Below are 21,079 nucleotides of genomic sequence, written 5' to 3'. Positions count from 1 at the left end.
AAACAAATGTTTTAACAGGCAATTGTTTGAATTTGATTTGTTAAAGCGGCAATCAGCCGCTTAGTCACCGCATGTACAAAAATAGTTAAAATTATTCCATTCAAATATTTAATGAAAATGTAGAACAACCTAAGTATATTAAGAACAAATATTTTAAATACAGAAAGTTTTTTATTTACAAGTACATTACAATAGTTTTGCCTGTAGGACGAATACTATACATTCTTTTGCTCACTCTTCATAAAATAAATATATATGACAGTAAAAGACTAAAGAAATTTATTGTACATTGGTTACACTATTATACATACATATGTATAACGATATGCATTGCATTCATATATTGTGTAAAACAACATTCAAACGAATTAACCTACAAATAAAAATGAAAATATAACACTTTGAAATATACGAACACTTATACAAAAATGTAATTCATAGGAGTTAATAATACAACGTTTGCTTACGATATTAATGAAGTTCTACTAATATTTATTAATCATTAAACTATGCACGTATGCAAGATATATTTACATGAATACAAATTTAGTATTACAAATACTTATATAAAATCCAACAATTTAACAAAGAATTAGAACTTGAAAGCAAACTCATATATATCTTTGATACACGTGTAAAACATTTCTTGCCATGACGAACACGAAACAATAACATGCTGTACTGTTATTCATGTTTTTCATTCATATTATCACACTTTATCTAGTTTTCAAACAGAGTTTAGACCATACATTAAAGTGTAGCTTTGTCGCAATTATCACCGGCTTAATTTTATATTATAATTAGTTAAAGCAGCTCACAATAACAGTTTGAGCCATTTGGCTCAAACGATTGAGTATCATTTGCCAAATGTATTCCTCTGTGACCTCTATGTCTTGCCCCTCCCATATTACCATTGCCGCACGATTTAAGAAGCGCATGTCGATCCCAAAGACCTGGTGTTTGTATTATCTGCAAGTATCATTAACTTCTTAAATTGAACGCAGCTCATGATTCACAGTATATTGAGCTATAATATACCTTTTGTACAAGTTCTTCAAAACAACATTTAATCCCATCTGCCGTTTTGGCACTACTTTCAATGTATAAAGTTTGATGTCTTCTGGCAAACTGTAAACCTTCTTCAGTACTCACTTCTCTATTTGGTAAATCTATTTTATTACCTACTACCATTTTAACAATGTCTGTTTTATTGCAATAAGTATTTAACTCATTGAGCCACGTTTCCAGCTTTATAAAAGTAATTCTATCTGTAACATCATACACCAATATAGCACCTTGACCATCTCTGTAATAACTGGGCGTTAATGTACGGAAACGTTCTTGTCCAGCGGTATCCTATAATGGAATATTGATAAATTATATTCGTGTAATTAATACAATGATGCCTATCAAGTTGCAGTAACTTTTTTTCTATTCCCATTGTAATCCTTAATTAACAACATTTTATTAATAAGTTACTGAAGGAAAGATGTACAAAATTTTGTATTTTTTACTTTAAAATTTGTAACATGAAAATAATTAAATAAATTAATAAAAATAATACCAAACACAAACATATCAGAATAATTCTAAGTTAGGGGAGGAATATGCAATCGTAAAGGACAAAGATAATCAAATGTTAACTGTATCTCACTTGCTTTCACTGTTTCCTATTTGCTATGATCATTTCCCACATGCTTTTACTGTTTTATACTCTCCCGCTCAATAAAAATATAGCAAGCTGGCAAGATAAGAGTAATGAAGTTTCATATTTCTGTTTTTCAAGCTGTGTCCTAATCATTTTGCAACCTAACAGGCATCACTGTAGATAGCATTTTTGTAATGCTTTTTATTAAAACAGCTAACCCAAATAGCAAGTTTCACTGTATTGCCATCAATTGTGATCTGTTTAGTTTTATAATCCATACCAACTGTGCTCTGCATATTCTCATAGAATTCATCCTCCGTGAATCTAAGAATGATGCTAATACAAAGATTGTGATATAAATATATTGATTAGATAAAATTAATTTATTCTGTTTGATAAATACCTTGACTTTCCAACATTTGATTCACCTATCATTAAAAGTTTCAGTACTGTCAATACATCTTGATCCATTGTATCCATTCTTAGTACCACTGCGATGAAATTTAATGTAGATATCTAGCCTTTTGGTTTGGCTGATGCAAGTCACTGTTGTAACTTAAATATTAAATTTCAATCGAAACTGTAGTTATGACTCAAGCAATTTGAAATTCATTGATTCTGTTTAACATTTCCATAAAAAGAAAAACATTAACCAATCATCAAACTCACAGCTCAGTTCACTAATTATAGCAATTATTATAATTGTTTAGATGAACAACAAAGAAAATGCTACATAATGCACACCAATGTCAATGTATTATTTGACACTTGAAAAGCTAGCTTCAGTGCTGGTGAAACATTGTATATATTAGTATCAACAGTATATCAATTTCAGTATGAAATATCTTACTATGAATTTGATAAGTTCCTTTATATGTAAATGCAAAATACAGTAGAGATAATCTAATTGAGAAAAAATCAATAAACCCTTCGATAATATACATTATTAATCTTATTTTATAAAGAAAAAAAAAACATGAAAACGTTTCATTATAAATTTTGTTTATGAAACAAGAGAAAGCCTATAGCGTTGCAAAACGATAAATAAAGTAGATGTACTTGATTACAACTTACAGCAAATGTGTCAATGTCATTTGAGTGTATGAATCTACTCAAATGATGTATGATGTCATAATTTGCTTGCAATCAACGAATTACAAATCGCAATACAGCGTTGTAACGTAATCTGAGTAGCAGAAGCGAGTAGAAGAGGAAAACAATTAGGTCACTTTTCACAAAATTCCATGGATGTCATTCCCAATCGTGTCTGTTAATTATTATAGTAAAAAAGCTATTTTTGTGAAGTATTCAGCGCGTATATTTCTGTCGCGAATTAAAACAAAACAAAATAATGGCGGATGTTAACCAAAAAGATACGTTCGACTTTTTGTACGTCAAATATTCGAGTAACAAGCATTACTTAGAAATGTCATTTAACATTTGTTACGTTGATACGCTTTTGTAACAATGAATAACGATGTAATAAATTTTACAGAATTTAATTAAAAGTTCACAAATCTCTGTCAGTAAAATTATAAAATCAGAATTAAAACAAAATATATCGGTCGGTGTTCCTAACCTCAATAGTGTTTGTGTGTATTGTATATATTGAGATGACAGTTTTATAGAAAGTGTCAGCAAAGGGACAATGCCAATTTATAGAGAAAGTATATAATAATATTCTTCTCGTACAATATAATTGATGTTCGTTCAAGCATTGAACTCAATGAATACCATAACCAAGAAATCACAGTGCATTGGTAAACCATGAAAGTATTTGAATGAATTGAAAAATGTTATTCATAAATAATAATGCATAAACATCAAAGTTTTGCATGTTAAATTTGAAAGACTTCAACTCCAGTACCACTGAGCTTTTAGTTTGTAAATTTTCAGATTTATCATGTTATGTATCGTAAACAATCCATTCTTCTGAAAAACATCAAAATTTTGTCCCTACAAGAGTACTCTGTGCTAATAAGTTTTATGGATTCAACATCAGAAGTCTCATTTTTTTATTTTCCATAATAATGACAAATTATTAGTCATATGTGAAGCCACTGAAATATCAAAATATAGCTATATGCACTAATCGCAAGCTGAAAATTACATTGTTTTGTTTGAAAGTTAACAGTATATTTTATAAGAAATATTATGAAGAATACATAGATCTTATACATTTGCTAACTAGACTCAATGTTTAAATGCTGTATGTACTTCAATTATTTTATTTTTCATCACAGATAAAGCTATAAAGCAACAAAGTAGAAATTGTGAAGTATCTGAACACAAATCGAGGAAGGCAATGTTTACATCTTGTCAAATTTAAGGATTGCTGTATTAAAAGCTTCGTCGATCGAATAGTTTTGTGGGGTCCATTTGGTCGATATTGCCGAAAAAATGCTTCTCAAGTATTGTTTACGTTGCTGAAGATAGTTCAAACTTAACATGCACAATCATAATACTTACGTATTATTACAGAACTAAAATTGTTTTGGAATTCATAATATGACTTGCATTTTTTAAGTGTCAAACCTCTCATTTGAAAGCGTTCGAATACTTCTCTGGCTTACCGTATACCAAACCATAAGCGAAATATAATCGCGAATAGACTCTGCAAGACTTTGTGAGTACTCACCGATGGTATAATACTATAATAGACAGATCCGCAAGCGCATCTTCAGATGTGCTTGAAGTCTCAGATAAAGTAAGTTTTCGTTTCCTATAGTGGCAGAACGATAAAGCGAAGAGAGAAAAAAGATGGCCGCCGGTGAGCTGCCATGAAGGGGCTGCGTCGCTCGTGCTCATGGAAATGGGACGTTGCGACATCCGAAGTGTCACCGTGGTGCTTGTGAAGTGTCACAAAGTGTTTTCGAAGTGACGTCCCGTGTTTTGTGCCTCTCGAGCTCGGGATTAATTCTCCGCGATGGCATCCGACGGGTGAGAAAGAAATTTTCTGCTTTTAGGAAAATGGAAATACGACAGGGTACATACAGAGTGGCTATGTTTCGTAGATCGATAGTGAATTTTTTTCCCAGTGACCCGTCCCAGTTTTCTTGGGAAAGAGCCTCGACTTATTTCTCAAACACAACTGTGTTATCTCGTGCACTTTAATGTCGTTATACTGACTGGGTGGGTCTTGTTTTCCGCGATTTTTTTCCATTTGCACCTTATGTGAATTATCGAACCCGTGTGTTCCTGCCTTCTCTCTATCTCTGTCACTACTTTCATTTTTTTTTTTTTGCTTTCTGTGTACAACTATGTGTGTACGAATGTATTTCTGCTGCCTATTTCAGTCAATTAAAGGGATAGCATGACATCAGACAGTTGCTCGTATTGCGGCTAACATTCCTATCAATTTATGGTTATATGGGGGGTGGGGGTGAACACCCTTTTATTATGACAAAACTTTATTCGATTTCATATATTTCTTTTCGACGTTTCGATTTTTCACCTTGCTACAGTTTCGATTTTTTTCATTTTATAGTTATCTTTTAAGATAAGAGATTTAATAAAGCACCTTTAGCGTGTACTGCATTTTGCTGCAGATTCGGCAGAATGCTATTGATTAATTATTTATAACTTCCAGTGCAGTCTTGTTATTTTTATTTCTTAATTTAAAAAAATAAAATTCATACGCCGTCCAACACGATTATAAACGCCGTATAACGCGAATTTAAACTATGCAGTAAATGTATTCCAACTATCTACATGTTTTTCATTTTGTTGTACTATTTTTAGAATTTTTAATTATAGTAATAAAAAGGAGTAACAAATTGATCACGTATTCACCCTACATACTTTAACGATTGGGTATATATATAAGACACTTTATCAGTTTTAAATATCATGATTTTTCAATATATTGAAAATGAAAAGATTTTTTAAATAAACTTTTAATTAAAGCAATCCAGTGGTTCGCGATTGTGCAAAACTATTTTGTTTGAAATATTGAAGAGTAATTAAAATGTATACTTTAATAAAATTCTTAAGCAAAGTTGAAACATATAATTACAAAATAAAACATTAACAAATTTTGTGTAATTACAGTAGAATGGAATGGGTGGAAATTATAGACCCTCGCACCAGAGAGCATATGTATGCCAATCTTACAACCGGAGAGTGCGTATGGGATCCTCCACTTGGTGTACCAGTGTAAGATATAAATATTTTCTCATGTAAAAATCAATACAATAGACAAATTATTGTGTTATAGGAAATGTGTTATATGAAAATTTGTCTCATATAATATGAATAATTTATATAGCAATAACAAAAGTTACCATAATATCTTCAATAGTATTTCAAAAATTTGTGAAAGTATAGATTCTACACTATTTCACATAGAACATGTATTTATGATCCAGTTTAAATCACTTACAGATGTTAATAATATAAAATTAACATTTCCAACAAGGAGAACAATTAATTGTTTAGAATCAGGTTGTCTTTCTGATCTAATTAACTAAGTGAAAGTTATTCTCATATAAGGATTTCCTTTTATAAGTTAGGAAGCATTTATAATGGACAAGATTTCTATTTTGATGTGTGCTTTGAATTTAAATGTTTTGTGTGGCCTGAATTTTGTAACATTCAAAATGAATTCTCTTATTTACATTAAATAATTTATCTGATTCTACATATTTCGGTGTACAGTTCACTGCTGTGCTTCTAATTACAGGAAAAAAACAGATAACAATCAGTGGTGGGAATTATTTGATCAGAATACCTCACGCTTTTATTATTATAATGCAACTTCCCAACAAACCGTGTGGCACCGTCCAAGTGATTGTGACATCATACCTTTAGCAAAGCTTCAGGTAAGTGATTCACCTTTGATAACAAATATCTTATTTGGAAGGGTGTGTCATAAGAATATGTTGAATTTTGGATAATGATACAAAATCTGTTAACATTGTATATCTTACATATTGTCATAGCATTTGACTTATTAAAGATATACATTCTGTTGGCACATGTGTGTGCATAATGATTTATAAATATTTTTCTACCATGATATATTAATGTAGGCACTCTGTAGAGTGTTGGAGATATAAGTGTGCATGCTGTCTGCTCTCCTTTCAGCTATAAATAGACGTTTGTAGAGAAGAGAAAAAACTCTGCTTTCATTATACTGTACAACAAGTCTGAAAGTCTTTTAAGATTACATTAGTTATTTACATTGCAGAGATACAGTAACAATATTTGTTAATTAATTAGGGATTATGTTCACAAAAGTTATACTTTTTTATTTAATTTCTAGTGCAAATCATATTCTTTATCTATAAAAATAGCATAAATTTTTATTTCTAATAATCATGACAAAAGTATTTCGATACTTAATATTCGTAAAATTTTAATTGATAGATAATATTCTACTCATTTTTTTTTTATTAATATTACACTTATACTATTATTACAAATTAATACAAAAAAGATGATTGTATCTTGTTATGTAAAAGCTTATTCAAAATGTATGGTAGACATTAAAACAGAACACAGAGCCAGCGAGCAGCAGTGGAATCAATATTCAAAAATCAACTGAGCCAAGAAAGAAAGAATCTGTGTCAACACAGACGCAAACGCCTTCTGTTAGTCGATCAACGCGGTTTAGTCATCAGGAAAGTTCTAATTTGTCTTCTTCATTAGTAAGTTTACTACTCTAGAAATATTGTGTAATAGGAAATAAATATTACAGTGTATTCTTCCTTATAGCAAAGCGGTAGTGTAAATAAAACACGTACAACTGGTGTCGGTGTAGATATTCAAACGTCTCCTCCTTCACCATCGCCATCTTCAAGACGACATCATCATCACCATCATCACCATAACAACAGGCATCATAGGCATCATGAAGTACCCACTGCACGCCGTCAACATAATCATTCTCAGGACTCCGGACGTTCCAGCGACAGTTCTGTTTCTCACAGTCGAACGTCTTTGGAATCGACTGGGTATCGATTATTGGATTCTCCACACCGTCATCATCATCGCCCTGCTCCTCAAACGCCAACAAATCAAGCACAATCTTCCCCCAGACAACACAGTGGTACTTTGGAAGCCAGAGGACATAAAAGTGGAACCTTGGAAAGTGTAAAGAATCAGAAGTCGGTTCCGTTAGGTGAACCACCGCCGTTAGGTTTATCACTTTCGACGAGTACTCCTCTTTTTAAGAAAAAGACATTCATCGACTCGCAACGCGAGGGCAGGGCAGGGAATTTAGAATTGGAGAAGAATAAAAATGGTAAGAATGTGAGTTAAATTTCGTAATTCTTTAAGTTGCACACTATTTTTATTCGACTATATAATGGAACAAAAAAAAAAAAAATAAAACAACGTTATTCGTATTTGTAATATTGCAGGTAGAGAAAGTAGTAGAGGTTCTTATGGTCCTGAACCAAGCACTTCGCCATATCGTGATTCGTTGATGGAATCTAGAATATTCAGGCAGGAAATGCCTCCGTACCGTCCGCCAGAAGTTCAATTGAGTCATAGTTATAAATCGCAGGGTGAGAAATATGGCTCCCTGGTGGAAAGTAGTAACCGTTATCATAGGGAAAGGGAGATTCATCATAGAGAGAGAGTAAATAGTTTGGACAAAACGAACTCATCAGCCTTTTATCCAAGTTCCATGCATCCGCGTAATATGAATAAGCAAGATAATACTGGTAGTATAGGAAGAAGGCATCATGGATGCTCGGTGTCTCTTTCGGAAGCGAACGTTAGAGACATGTATGGTGGGATATTAGTGGAGAGGAACGAACCGTCTAAAAGCCTCATAAGGGGTACAGGTATCCTAAGTAATGCATCGAAACAAAGAAGCCTTGAGGTTGTAGAAAGAGAGAGAGAGCGTGAACGTGATAGAGAAAAAGAGTATAGAAGAAATACAGCATGTAATAATTCGTTGGACTGTAAGTCTATAAATCGTACATTAAGCATAAATCTTTTTATATTTTATCACAGAAATATATATAAATTTTGTTAAGGTGGGTTGCAACCGTTAGCTCGCAGTTACAGTTTTGTACAACAACAAAAGCAGCAACAAAAGCTGCAGCAACTACATCAACAACAATCAAGAAGGAGAGATAGAGACGATGACTCCATGCACGAGCGTTATTTAATAAGTCAAAGTCACGAGCAACCTAGACAAAGACTTAGCAGTAACACTAGCAGTAGCAATAGTAGTAACAGTAGCAGTAATAGTGCCGTAGGCGAAGAAACAGAAGGACTTACGGAAGGGGACGACGGCAAAAAGAAGAAAAGTAATGGTAATCCGAGTCCGCCTCCGTCTCCGTTTTATGGAAATCTGTTATCCGACCCAGATCACTTGTTGCCACTTCAGCAATATATTCTCCAACAAGCAAAACTCTCAGGTATGTAATCATCTTTCAATTTACTTATTTGAGACTTTTACAGCTCGGTTCTTCATTAACTGAGACTTCCGGGTGTAAACCGTATTCTTCGGGTAAGATACTCCGACATGTCGCCAACATTGCAGCAAGCTTTTTCAGGGTTCAATCACAACAAGGAGATACTGGCAATGTTGGCTTTGTTTTGAAATACAATATTTGAAGTATTGTGATTTTCTCCTGTATAGATAATATATTCTCCTTGAGTCTGATAAGGTCAAAATAGAATTTCGTGGTATCTTACGTTATTAATAAATTATTAAATTTTTTAGGTTGTTACAAGTTCGGAGATCCTTTGTTTGTAGAAGAAGGTGATGATTCCTTAGACGAAGAAGGTGGGAGAGGTGAAGGAATTGGCGGAAGAGGCGATTACGATTCCGACGATCAGTTCGCGGATGACGAGGCAGCGAGCAACCAAGGTGACTCTTCTAGCCAAGAGTACCTTGAAGATCACTATGCAGGTTAATTGATGTTGTTCGCGCAGAAAATGGCTTGTATTTGTATTTATTATGACTTGTATTATATTTTTAATCATTATCGTAGATTTGGGTAATTACGATGCGGCAGGCTTAGCGACTTATTATAACACTGCTGATACGCTCACAAGGCCGCAAGTACGACCTCCGTCGCCGCCAAATATCGCTTCGCATACAGAGGCGCGTGATAGTGTGACGACTACGAGACAAGCAACACTTCCAGTATCTACTATAAGTTCTGTTCCTACCATTGGTATCGTTGATAACACCGACATCGACGAAGCAAGGCGAAACGACAGCGCAGGCGGCGGTGATATAGAGAAATACGCACAAGACAATCTTAATTTGAATTGTGGTAGACCGAAGGGACTGAGATTATTGTTTCGGAAAAAGTTCAGCGTTCGAGACATTCTCAGCTGGTCGAAAGACCCTATACCACAACCTATGCTTGTAGTTGTGGATGGTGAGAAATTACTCAAGCGAGAAGCTTGCAATTTGTTTAGATTGGTACAAGTGTACATGGGTGATCGGAAAGCTAACATGGGAATGACATTAGACACCGTAGCCATGGACATTGTAAATACTGCATTCTCAAAGCCACCGTTGCGGGATGAATTGTATGTCCAGATCTGTAGACAAACTACAGAGAATCCACGGAAGGAAAGTTTACGCCGAGGTTGGGAATTGATGGCTGTGTGTTTGGCTTTCGTGCCACCTAGTGCGACATTTGAGCCTTACCTCGAGGGGTACATGAACAGACACCGTGATCCCAATTTTCAATTCCCGGAAGTAGCCAAGTGGCCAATTCATGTACAAGTTAGTCATTACGCAACCGTCGCCTGCCGACGCCTACAACGAATTGGAGCACACGGCAAACGACAACCCCGCAAAGCTACCATAGAAGACATTGATCAAGCAAGAGTATGTTCCCTTGTTACACATTTTTTTTTCTCATGAAATAGATATTAATTCCGTTGTTTTGTTTACCATAGATTCAAATTTTTCGGGCATCCATGTTCGGTGCAACGCTTTCAGAGGTGATGGCTTTGCAAAGAGACAGATTCCCAAACCGAGAGTTACCATGGATACAAACTACATTAACGCGCCAAGTGTTGGCGCGAGGCGGTATCCTAACCGAGGGTATTTTCAGAGTATCCGCGGATGCGGATGAAGTGAGCGCTTTGAAAGCATGCTTGGACAGGTTCGAGGATGGTACAATTTTGGCAGCTTCTCAGGATGCACACGCGCCTGCTTCTTTATTGAAATTATGGGTTCGAGAGCTCTACGAACCTCTGATACCTGATTCCTTTTACACGGAGTGCGTATCGATGAGACACGATGACGCTGAAGTTTCTGCAGCTAATGTTGCCGCGCTTGTAGACCGACTACCTGATTTGAACCGTCGAGTTCTGTGCCACCTAATACGGTTTCTACAGGTGAATATTTTCTCAGTTACTTATATTACCTGAATAAAATATTTGAGGCTTTCACGACCTCTTCATGGTTGATAATAATTGACGCTTCCCGGTGTCATGTTTGTTTCTAGATATTCGCGAGACCTGAAGTGGTTGTTCGTACTAAAATGGACGCAAACAATTTAGCAATGGTGATGGCACCAAATATATTGCGGTGTACCTCTCAAGATCCCCGCGTGATTTTGGAAAATGCACGCAAAGAAATGGCTTTTGTTCGTACTCTAATCGAGTCATTAGGAACTGCTTGGGTCGATGATCTTCACTGACCTATTCTACTACGCTAGAATAAAGAACGCTCTTGACTACTATGCCAAATGAATCAGTTGTATATTCACAAGTATTGTTAGTTATTTCACTGTTCTCAATTATCTTCTCGATATTACCTTGTTTGGTTATTATCACCAGCCCCATAGTCTTATGAATGTTCGTAATGGTAATTTAGTGCTAAAGTCTTATCAAGCTAATCACCAGTCTCGCTCCTCATTTTCTATTTATTATTTATATATGCAAATTATACGTTATACAAATAGAGACTATTAGATTATATTATGTGTATCTCTATATATCATATTACAAACAGGGTGTCTTAAAATTACGGTACAAGTAGAAATCGAAAGGTTGTTCCGTCGCGAAGAACATAAAACGTGGAAAGTTCGTTGGTTCGTTTATGTTCTTCGTGACGGAACAAAAGTACTTTACCACTTTGTTGTCCGAGGTTTTGTTTTTACAATGCAAGCAATTCAAATTTAGGAATTAGAGATCTTTTAATTTTAACTACTTGTATCCCAAAAACGACGTCTCAGCTTACAAAACGGTGGAGGATTTTTCGATTTCTATTAACTCGTTGTGGTTCTATGTCGAACTAGGTTCGACAAAAAAAATGTACTAAAATCAGCAAATCTGGATCCTAAAGAGTTGTCCCGCAATTTCTGAACATCCTGTATTTTACCAACCCTTGTTACCGCGTTGACCAAACACGAACGGCTTTTTTACTCGATTATTGTTGAATCTCATGTAAAATAAAAATCATGTGTTATCGTGTATAGCTGCACTCCACGATGATCTTTTTGTATCAGCGATGAATCGACGTGTACAATGTTTATCGAGGAGTAAAATTGCAAAAGATTAGCAAGCTGTACAAGTGTGTTTCTTTTCCTGCAGTTACTGAACAATTATTACTACAAGAAAGATGGTCATACTTTTTTTTTTTTATAAGAACGTATGCCGTCAGAAATTCTAGTTTTCAATTACAATGCTGTCATTCTATTATGGCATAACAAATCTATATTTCATATCTGAGATGTATGTATAAAGATTATTTCTAATACTTGAGATGTATTAACAATATGCAGTACACAAAGTATTTCGTATTTGCTTACAGCCGCTGTCTTACTTCTGGTTTGTACAATTCTAATCGACGTTACCAGTTAATTATGTATTAAATATAGTATTTAAATTATACAAAGAAAATATCACAAAAGGTTGTCGCTGTTATGCTGCAACAAACACTGTTTCTATGTAAATATCATATAAAAATTGGTACAATTTTTTCCAGAAACCGATGATATTCACTCGCAGAATACTTGCTTTTACATAATACTCTAGCATTATCTTACATTAATTACACATACCCAATTTTATATACAAGATGTACAAAGTAATCGATCATATTAATACTGCCGCAGATCACACATTACGCATGCCTTCGTTGATCTAATAAGGGAAGGCTACGATTTCTAAGCGGTACCAATGTCATGATGTAGAGTACAATGAGGATAAATAATCTGTAGAATATTCGCCATATCTGGCCAACTATTTTTATATAAAAAAAAAAAATCATCGATACAAGACATCAATATTGAAAATGAAAAATTTCAATATCAACGAATCGAGACAATACTGGGCACAAGTGAAAGCTTACTTTTTACACTTTGTTTATACTCATCGACCCCTGCATTAAGCCTGTTACTGTTCAAAATGCGTTTGTTTTGATCATAGCCTCCTCTTATAAGCTAACATTGCTTTTTTGGAAAAACGTCTGAATATTCTTTCGAAACGGTGACCACTCGACAATTCTACAAACGGATTTACCGTGGAGATAGTACTTCTTGTCTCTTTGATTTTTGTGTAGAAAGTTTTCTGTGGCATTTAAAAATAATTACGTAAATGTTTTCCATTCGAAGAACGTACCATCGTGTATAAGTTTCTTAATTTTGTTTTAGAAATTTGTGATAACTCCCCTTACAGATATAAGTATAAATATAAATATTGTTTCAAATTAACTCTTATCGAAAATACATTTTTCTAAATACACATAGACACTGTTTTACGTTTTGTAGTGTAGCAAATATGTTCAAAATTAAAGTGTTGCGAAGTATACAATAAGATTACTTCAACATGAATTTATCTCGATAGGTCATACAGTTTTCATTGTTCGTGCTACAAATGTTCAATCATCGTATTTTCTACAGGAACAGTATTAAGTACCTTAAGCCAATAATCGAAATCACTTTCTAGTAAATTCGAAGTGATATGTCAGCAGTTATCAATGAACGATGCTGTGGATCCACTAGCAATTTCTGCATACTCTTGTCTGCTCGCTGAGCAAAGTTTACTGGTGAAGTCTGCTTCTCTTTTTCTGTATATACGGAAATAGAGTAGGTAAATGTGATCACGGTAATTTCTCACCTTCTAGAATTACGTAACTTATAGAACGGCTTTATAGTTTTGTAAAAAAAGAAGCTTACCCTCTACCAGGAAGCTCCATGACATCAACGGTGACGCTATTCACGTAAAGTCGATCGTTGCACCAGAAAAAGCATAATGATCGCGGTTGCAGCACGTCCATGTCGTATGTCCATGAAAGCTCAACTCGCCTAATTTTCCCAATATCTCCTGTTGCCCCCGCTGGATGGGCGACCACCATTCGCACTGTCGATCCATGTTCCAATTTCATGTAACCACTACAAGTTACAGATGAAAGAACATGTACAGTTTATTTGTTTTTTTCTTTTTTTTTTTTTTTTTAAATATCTCTCCCTGCTGGAGAGTGGTCACAATCACTTTTGCAAGTGGGGATGCTTGGTTTTAAGTGGGAACCGCGTTGCTTAGCATATGAATAATTTTAAACGTAACTCGTATTTTATGTTGCGCATTGTGAATCGGTTTAGAAAATTTGCTTGTTACAAGAGCTGAAAGTTTGCTCGAGTCTGATAGCCAAAGTGTCTGAAAACCTAAAAGGTCTACTTTTGCATTCACGAAAGAATGAAAATCATTTTTACTCGAATAAATTTAAACGGAGTCGTTCAATTGATTAAAAGTATAAAATCAGGAGAGAAAGAAAATGCTACCTGGGAGTGAGATCGACGTCACGCATTATACCATTTTCAGCTCGAAGAGTGACTTTCATGAAACCTTGAACCCAGCTTTCTGCAGTCGGTGGACGCGCGAGGTTGATAGTAATTCTATAATGCCTTCCTGAAATAGATAAGAATTAACAAAGAACGATTAAGATACCAAGAAATTAGAATAAAAGTAATTAATAGTATTATTGGTAGATCAACACGTTGAAGGACGGACTAGTACTTGCGAATATTTCTAAAAGGTTTAAATTTTGTTTCAAATGAATTCTTATCGAAAATATATTCATATTGTCAATTTCTAAGTCTCTATTTTTTTGAAAGTCTCAAAGATGCATAAAAATAGATATTTCTACCAGTGAAATCACTTCACTTCACTTCACTTCGATCACTTCAAAAAATGGAGAACTTGTATAAAAATTTACGTTAGTCGTAAGAAGTTTGTTAAGGGCAATAGTTTAAAAAGTAGTGGACTTGTTGATTATATTGGTTTATCAGTGAAATTGTTTCTGCAAGTTTCTAATCGATACATACGTAGGACAGAGTTAAATTAGCTTCTTGACACACGGCAATTTTCCTCGCCATGATAGTAGGGTGAAAGCAGCCGGTCGCAATTTATGATGTTAAATAATTGCAAGAAAAATCTATACCCGAACGGTTCCCGAAATATTTAAAAGGAACTCTAACGACCGACATGACGGCGACAAACAGTATTTCAACCTGTTTTGTGTTTCTATACTTTTAGGAGACGTTCACTAAACTTCTGATGTAACTCTTGTGTAAATATATGACGACTTCGCTTTCTTCTTTGACTGTATGAGACTATTAGAGAAACTTTTATACTTTCTAATGTTCGTTTTGCGTGCTTAATATTTACCGTATATAGATCAGTGGTGTACAATCTTGTTCCTTACAGAGTCATATAAAATACTATATTTTCCGCGGGTCGAAAGTGGTTCTAAACCAAATTTTCAACATTCGATAGTTTAAAAATGAAAAATCACGTTTCTGCCCAATTTCTCTTATGCCGTGTATCGTATGACCGGATGTAATTATTACGATAGAGTATTTTTTGCGGACAAATAAAAAAATTTGAATAAACTATCTCGCACGTTAATTTCCTGGTTCTCACGTTAAATCAATTTTTAACGATAACGTTCTTTTTTTGCGTAGCGATAAAAGCAAGTAAATTTATATATCAGTTTAAAATAAATTGTAGTTCTCTACCGAGTTGAACCCTCAGGGGCTGTAGCTATGTTTGATTGTAGCTACAGTACGGAGCTTAGCGATTCCGAGGTACCCGAGCTACAGGGAGGGCCAGTGGATAAGCAAATGCAAAGTAATGCAAAGCAGGAGCTAAATAAATGTAAAGAATGAATAAATGCAAGACTGGTATATCAGAAGTCGTATAGTCAAGTTATACGACTTCGCCTAAATAAAACACGATAGCAAACGCGATAGAGTTTATTTGAGAATGAAACCAGAAATAAAGGACCCACAAAAAGTTGGAAATTTTCATAGCGGAATTAAACAAAAAATGATAATGATATCGATAGTACTCACTGCAGTAAGGGTCATCCTTGCCAGTGGTGAAAAAAAATTTCGAGCCCAGCAACGATAGAACATCCTGGCCCATTGATTGCCTCCTAACTAGCGCAGGACTGCTGTCAGCGTGATATCCCATGATACCGCAGCTGAGGCTGTTGTTGCTCTTGCAAGAGAAACATTCGCCCCTCAGAAAGCTGGCGTAACTGGAGCATTCGTGGGCTACGTAGTGGCACCTCGAGTTGATGCTCTCGATGAAGAGTTTTATGGCACGCACGTGATTGCAAGCCACCAACACCCTCGACGCCTCTTCTAGACCCTCTCTTATCAGTGTCAGAGGCAGAGAAGGAGTTGTTTCGCTCAGATCTGTACAGCCTGGCTGCTCTTTGCCGTTGTTGGGGTAGAAATCTAGGTGACCGCACGGCTGGCTCATCCCGTATCCTGGAAGTCCTTATTGTATACTAAGTTAATATAAATATGCGATGTGAATTTAATGATTTCATAGATTCTCAGAGCTTTTCTTTGCAAGTTTGTGGGTAGTTATTGAATTTTCGTAACGAAAGCAATCGAAACATATACTTTCTTAACACTTTACCAGTCAGTAGCGTTTGGTCATATAATTAAATTTAATAACACTCTTCATTCGCACAACATTAGTATTATACGATATTTATTTTATTTATTGCAATCTTTTTTAGATCAATATTTATATGTATCGTAATTTATATAATGATAGGAGCGTACAATGCTATCGTGCTAGTAATAGATAAGATGGTATTGCTTGACATAGCAAAAAAAAAAAAAAAACGATTAATAGGCTACTGGTTGGTAAATCGTTAAATTTTTACGAATGTTTGTTATTGTAACATTGGCGATTTTACTGTCTATAAAGGTTTCTCTTACCTAAGAAAAAGATGCTTTTACCATCGGTGTGGATGACGTCAACCAGTTTTGCGTCTGTGTAATCGAGCCTCAGATGACTAGGCATTCCTTGAAAATAGGGCTCTGCAGGATCCAATCCAGTGATGCGACCAATATTTCCACTTAATTTTTCACCCGCGTAACCAGCTGTGTGCGCTCCCAAACTATGTCCAATCAGATGTACATCGTTCGGATCCAGTCTATAATTTGTCTGTATTTCACAGAAGGACAATTACTTTCATTGGTTTTTTCTTTTTTTTCAATTGCTTTTTAGGAAGAAAATTTACTCCATCTAATTTGCTGTCAACTCAACGACAACGCGTAAACGTCTTTATTTACCGTGTTTCTATATTAAATATTGAATAGGGTGGATTAAATGTATCCTTGATTTTTTTATTTTATTTTTCAATTGTATGCAGTATTGCATTTGTCACGCTTAAGACACTAAGCACGCGGAGCGCGCAAAAATTGGCATTACAGTACTGTCGACTTAAACTCTGTGGAAAACTACAATTCACTGCAATTCACGATACAAATTTACTGTTATTACAAATTTACTACATTGCTAAGTCATGTATATGGAAGATACGTTCGTGTTATGTACAGGACATTATTTTCATGTCATGGAGAAAAAATCAACATGCATGAAATGCCGAATGTTACACGGGCAGTAGTACTGTTTTAAAATGAACTTGAACGATCTGAAAGTCCATCTGAAAGTAAAGTGAAGTAATAGGTTTTTCTGAGATAGTTTAAAAAATAATTAAAATACAATTTACCTGTAAATGTTTGATGAGATTGGCTATTTCAAGGCCAACAAGTCTAGTGTTAGCAGTTGCCTGGGTGTACAGTGGCAGGCTACCTCCAGCCCAGTCGACGATGATAACATTGTAATCATCGTGCTTCAGTAATTCGTTCCTCATCTCCTACGGTTAATAAAAATTCAATTAACGTTCTCTTTAAAATAGCGATCAAATAAGATATTGCTTGTAAAAAGAACTCCGAAAATTTGTATCTCAAGGATTAACCGAGTAGGTTGATTCACCTAAATGGATGATACTAAATTACTCATGAGCTGCTCATTCTGTGAAAAAACTTTCAGAGTTTAGGTTTAAATTTAACAGTTATCGCAACAGCGCAGGGTTAAACGCTCACAAGACTATTGTTAATAAATCATTGATTTCGAGCTTACCTTGACCCAATTACTAAGCGGAGTATCTATAAAACCGTGTATGATGAATTTTGTTTTTCTTTTTGGATTGAAGTAGGATCGTTTGATAGACTTATCTTTAGAGGCTATTAGCACCTGACCCTGAAACAGAAACGAAACAACTAAAAAGTAATAAATCATTTGTTGATTACTGATATCGATACATTAATATCAACTGTCACAAAATTTCTTCTTTACAGCGGATCGTAAACTTGATGGTTAAAGAAATCGAAATTGAAATCTAAACTATAAACGATAATACATTCTAAATACTCATCCTTTTGTTTTTTCATTATTTCAGCTTATTAAAATTAAATTAAGCTTCCAGGTATGGTTCGTGAATTTGGCGAGATTACAAAAACAAGTACTACCGTAAATGTTACGTTACACATATAACTTCCGACTGTCTCAAAATGATATTTCAACCTGGCAGAAATGTTCGCGAGTATTAGTCTGGCAGTTAACATGTTAAGAATGGTCTCATTCGCGTCAACTTTACTAAATGACGATAATACGCCGAGGGTATAATCTTTGGACTCGAGTAGAAGAAACGTCGATCGTGAAGACGGGATTTAGAAGTATCGAATGGTTGTAATTAATAGTTAAATACCTAAACACCTTACGTTTAAGCATACTTACTTCCAGAGGATTCTCTTTCGTGTACAAGATAAATCTTGTATTGATAACCTCTCGCGGTAGAGGGAATACGTTGAGTGGTCTGTGGATGAGATGGTACCAGCTCCTGGTTATGTTCAAACAGCCTAGCTCGTCGTAGCAACGTGTCTCGTTCTCGACTGACAATGAAAACATACTCAAGTGTAAAATGTAACAAATTAATCAACAATCGTAATCATAGAGACAATTATGGTAAAGTTACGTACTAAAGGAGGTTCGTCCAGGCAGAGCTATCTTCGCCTAAGAATCGATTTTTATCAAGGTGACACTTCAACTACCGCCCGATTTAGAAAGGGTCTATACCTCGGAAAAGAGCTTTTTGTATTAATCTATTTTAATCTAGGCTGACATTAAAATTTCTATATACTGTTGCAAGGTATATCAGAACCCTTGAGCAATGAGAGAAATTGAGCATCGCAAGTAGACAACCAACGACTAAATTGATAAATTTTAGTAAGTAGACTCTGGTGTCAAAAAACGTATAAATAGATTCTCGGTAGATGAAGTGTTAAATTGACTTCAAATTGAAAATAATGTTTGAATTTTAAATAAAAACGTTCACCTGTTCAACAGCAGAATAAAGCGAAGAAGAAGGAAGAAAAGATGCCAATGGTGATAATTGTATTTTTGTAACGAAGCATACGGACCGCTTGAAATAAGAAATTTTTTTGTAACAGCGTAAAATCGATGTATAATATTTTCTTGATTACTTTATCATCGAACTAGCATTTGACATGTTCACTGCCAGACCACGAGATCCACGACTTGTACAATTTATGATTGAGGCGACTCATAAATCTAACGATAGACGATTGTGACGACTGATGATTCTGTTGATTGACGATTATGATAATTGTGATGATTTATGATTCTCATAATCGACGGTAACGATGATTGTGATGATTGACGACTGGCGACAGATGTAGTGGCAAATACTTGGAAGATTAGTGATTGCATAGTGTTTTTTTCTTTATAAATACGCGAATGAATGAAAATACTGTATCGTTAATTGTCAACTGGGAGATAGTGGTTCGAGAAAATAATTACATGGCAACCAAGGAATGTTGACCTCGATTCGATCGCTACGCGCCCACTGCCAAGGGTCCAGGATTCCAGCGGAGCAGATAACAGGAGCCAATGCGACGAGTAGCAGGATGGATGCTCCTTCGCCCTCGGTGACTCCTTGCTTCTTTCTCCTCATCCTACAGCAAAGTAAGGGAATCAGGGTTACCTTCCTTACTGTAGGTACTGTAGATATTTTTTATTTTGACAAATTTAATATTATTCAATATTTACTTTACCTATTGGAATAGTTTCTTCGTTAATATTTATATAATATTTCATAATTTATATAATTACGGGAGTATCAAATGTTATCTCAATAATGGATTAACAAAGTGTTAAGAAACAAACGCAGAAGTGAAGAAATTGTTGTAATTGAGTCACGCCACAATGCGCTAGAATAAATAAATAAAACGAAAAACAAGAACTGTAGATTTTACAGTGTGTTATTCAGAGTGGATGAGAAGTTGGCTAGCAGATCTGATTACATATTGTATAATCTCTCCTTCCTGATGCTCTACCTTTCAGTAGTTTCAGTCCGTAATGTAGGAGATTGTGTCAAAAGTGGTCAGACTCGCCAGCCGATTTCTCGTCTCTGCATAGTAAAAGATATTCGAGTCATTCTCTCATCAAATCGATTAACTCTACAAAATAAAAAGTGATATATCGCTTTTCACAATTCTATTTGAAAGTAAAATCAAATGAACATTGCAATACGTATTATTACAAATATAAAATCCTTGAACAAAAACAATTCCTCCTCGTAATAGACCGATAGTTGCATCTTGTTTTCAGCATATTCATTTTCAAATCAAAGATGTTTCGTACCTGCCTAAATTTTTAGATGAAAGATGGAATGTGGTCGAGCAAGCAGCAAGTTGCAGATGTTTATAAAGGAGCTGTACGTTGTATGGACCCAATGAATAATGAATTGCTTGCCCGACCACATTCCCTCCTATTATTTAAAAATGAGAAACCTCGTGACTGGTACTTCGCGTCTGGGCTTTGACACACGAGAAATCGCACGACTGGCCATTCGAATGTTGATACATACGTTGAAAAACATACATTGTAAGACGTTAAATGGAAATTAATTATTTAAGATTTTTTCTTAAATATGCTTTCGAATTTTATATTTCCAACGCGTCGTGATTCGGTAAAGAAATCAGAATGAAGTTCTGATAAAGCGTAGGTAAGAGTTATTGAAAATGTATGGATTTCATATTTAATATTTCAACATTCCTCGATAATCGCAAATTATTCCAAATGAATTCAATTTAAGAATAATCGTGTAAAAGT

At 34.8% G+C, this 21,079-nt stretch overlaps 3 protein-coding genes across 7 annotated transcripts in view; 1 reads left to right on the top strand and 2 right to left on the bottom strand.

The window, feature by feature from the left end:
* Positions 1 to 264: 264 nt before the first annotated feature.
* Positions 265 to 4,419, bottom strand: LOC128876620 (ras-related protein Rab-18). Of its 4 annotated transcripts, XM_054123129.1 has the most exons (6): positions 2,723 to 4,075; positions 2,052 to 2,266; positions 1,867 to 1,984; positions 1,039 to 1,356; positions 819 to 969; positions 265 to 373 (listed from the first exon to the last, which is right to left on the bottom strand). In XM_054123129.1, exons 2-6 carry the CDS (start codon positions 2,126 to 2,128, stop codon positions 369 to 371), a joined length of 669 nt encoding a protein of 222 aa, XP_053979104.1. In that variant the 5' UTR covers positions 2,129 to 2,266; positions 2,723 to 4,075; the 3' UTR covers positions 265 to 368. The 4 variants fall into 4 exon arrangements, with proteins under 4 accessions (XP_053979104.1, XP_053979103.1, XP_053979102.1 ...); XM_054123128.1 differs by lacking the exons at positions 265 to 373; positions 2,723 to 4,075 and adding an exon at positions 4,287 to 4,419 and having other exon boundaries at positions 468 to 969; positions 2,052 to 2,139; XM_054123127.1 differs by lacking the exon at positions 265 to 373 and having other exon boundaries at positions 468 to 969; positions 2,052 to 2,139; positions 2,723 to 4,071.
* A 26-nt stretch (positions 4,420 to 4,445) lies between these two features.
* LOC128876610 (rho GTPase-activating protein 39) lies at positions 4,446 to 12,149 on the top strand. Its single transcript, XM_054123103.1, has 11 exons — positions 4,446 to 4,588; positions 5,699 to 5,803; positions 6,330 to 6,468; positions 7,132 to 7,296; positions 7,364 to 7,892; positions 8,011 to 8,559; positions 8,635 to 9,021; positions 9,330 to 9,518; positions 9,601 to 10,454; positions 10,526 to 10,969; positions 11,080 to 12,149. The coding sequence occupies exons 1-11, from the start codon at positions 4,575 to 4,577 to the stop codon at positions 11,272 to 11,274; spliced, it is 3,570 nt and encodes a 1,189-aa protein (XP_053979078.1). The 5' UTR covers positions 4,446 to 4,574; the 3' UTR covers positions 11,275 to 12,149.
* The window catches only part of LOC128876614 (pancreatic triacylglycerol lipase-like), a 25,744-nt gene continuing 16,144 nt past the window's right edge, over positions 11,480 to 21,079 (bottom strand). The window contains exons 2-10 of one of the 2 annotated variants that reach the window (XM_054123114.1): positions 19,766 to 19,920; positions 18,683 to 18,837; positions 18,026 to 18,145; positions 17,613 to 17,759; positions 16,816 to 17,044; positions 15,931 to 16,362; positions 14,359 to 14,485; positions 13,756 to 13,971; positions 11,480 to 13,646 (exon numbers count right to left, since the gene is read on the bottom strand). In XM_054123114.1, coding sequence (XP_053979089.1) covers positions 13,544 to 13,646; positions 13,756 to 13,971; positions 14,359 to 14,485; positions 15,931 to 16,362; positions 16,816 to 17,044; positions 17,613 to 17,759; positions 18,026 to 18,145; positions 18,683 to 18,837; positions 19,766 to 19,920 — 1,684 coding nt within the window. In that variant the 3' untranslated portion in view covers positions 11,480 to 13,543. The remainder of the gene's footprint in view (positions 13,647 to 13,755; positions 13,972 to 14,358; positions 14,486 to 15,930; positions 16,363 to 16,815; positions 17,045 to 17,612; positions 17,760 to 18,025; positions 18,146 to 18,682; positions 18,838 to 19,765; positions 19,921 to 21,079) is intronic. The other variant, XM_054123115.1, reaches the window with a different exon arrangement.

This window comes from Hylaeus volcanicus, chromosome 5, assembly GCF_026283585.1.
Source record: "Hylaeus volcanicus isolate JK05 chromosome 5, UHH_iyHylVolc1.0_haploid, whole genome shotgun sequence".
NCBI classification, from domain to species: Eukaryota; Metazoa; Arthropoda; class Insecta; order Hymenoptera; family Colletidae; genus Hylaeus; species Hylaeus volcanicus.
The sequence above is the reverse complement of the archived record's forward strand: the minus strand, read 5'-3'. Positions and strand labels throughout refer to the sequence as shown.

Coding starts and splice junctions, on each gene's coding strand:
- LOC128876610 (XM_054123103.1), top strand. Junction 7,297..7,363: donor CTAATTTGTCTTCTTCATTA/GTAAGTTTACTA, acceptor TCTTCCTTATAG/CAAAGCGGTAGTGTAAATAA. Junction 10,455..10,525: donor AAGACATTGATCAAGCAAGA/GTATGTTCCCTT, acceptor TGTTTACCATAG/ATTCAAATTTTTCGGGCATC.
- LOC128876620 (XM_054123128.1), bottom strand. CDS start 2,128: ATGGATACAATGGATCAAGATGTATTGACAGTACTGAAACTTTTAATG. Junction 1,985..2,051: donor TCAAATGTTGGAAAGTCAAG/GTATTTATCAAA, acceptor TCTTTGTATTAG/CATCATTCTTAGATTCACGG. Junction 1,357..1,866: donor CAGTGAAACTTGCTATTTGG/GTTAGCTGTTTT, acceptor ATTCCATTATAG/GATACCGCTGGACAAGAACG.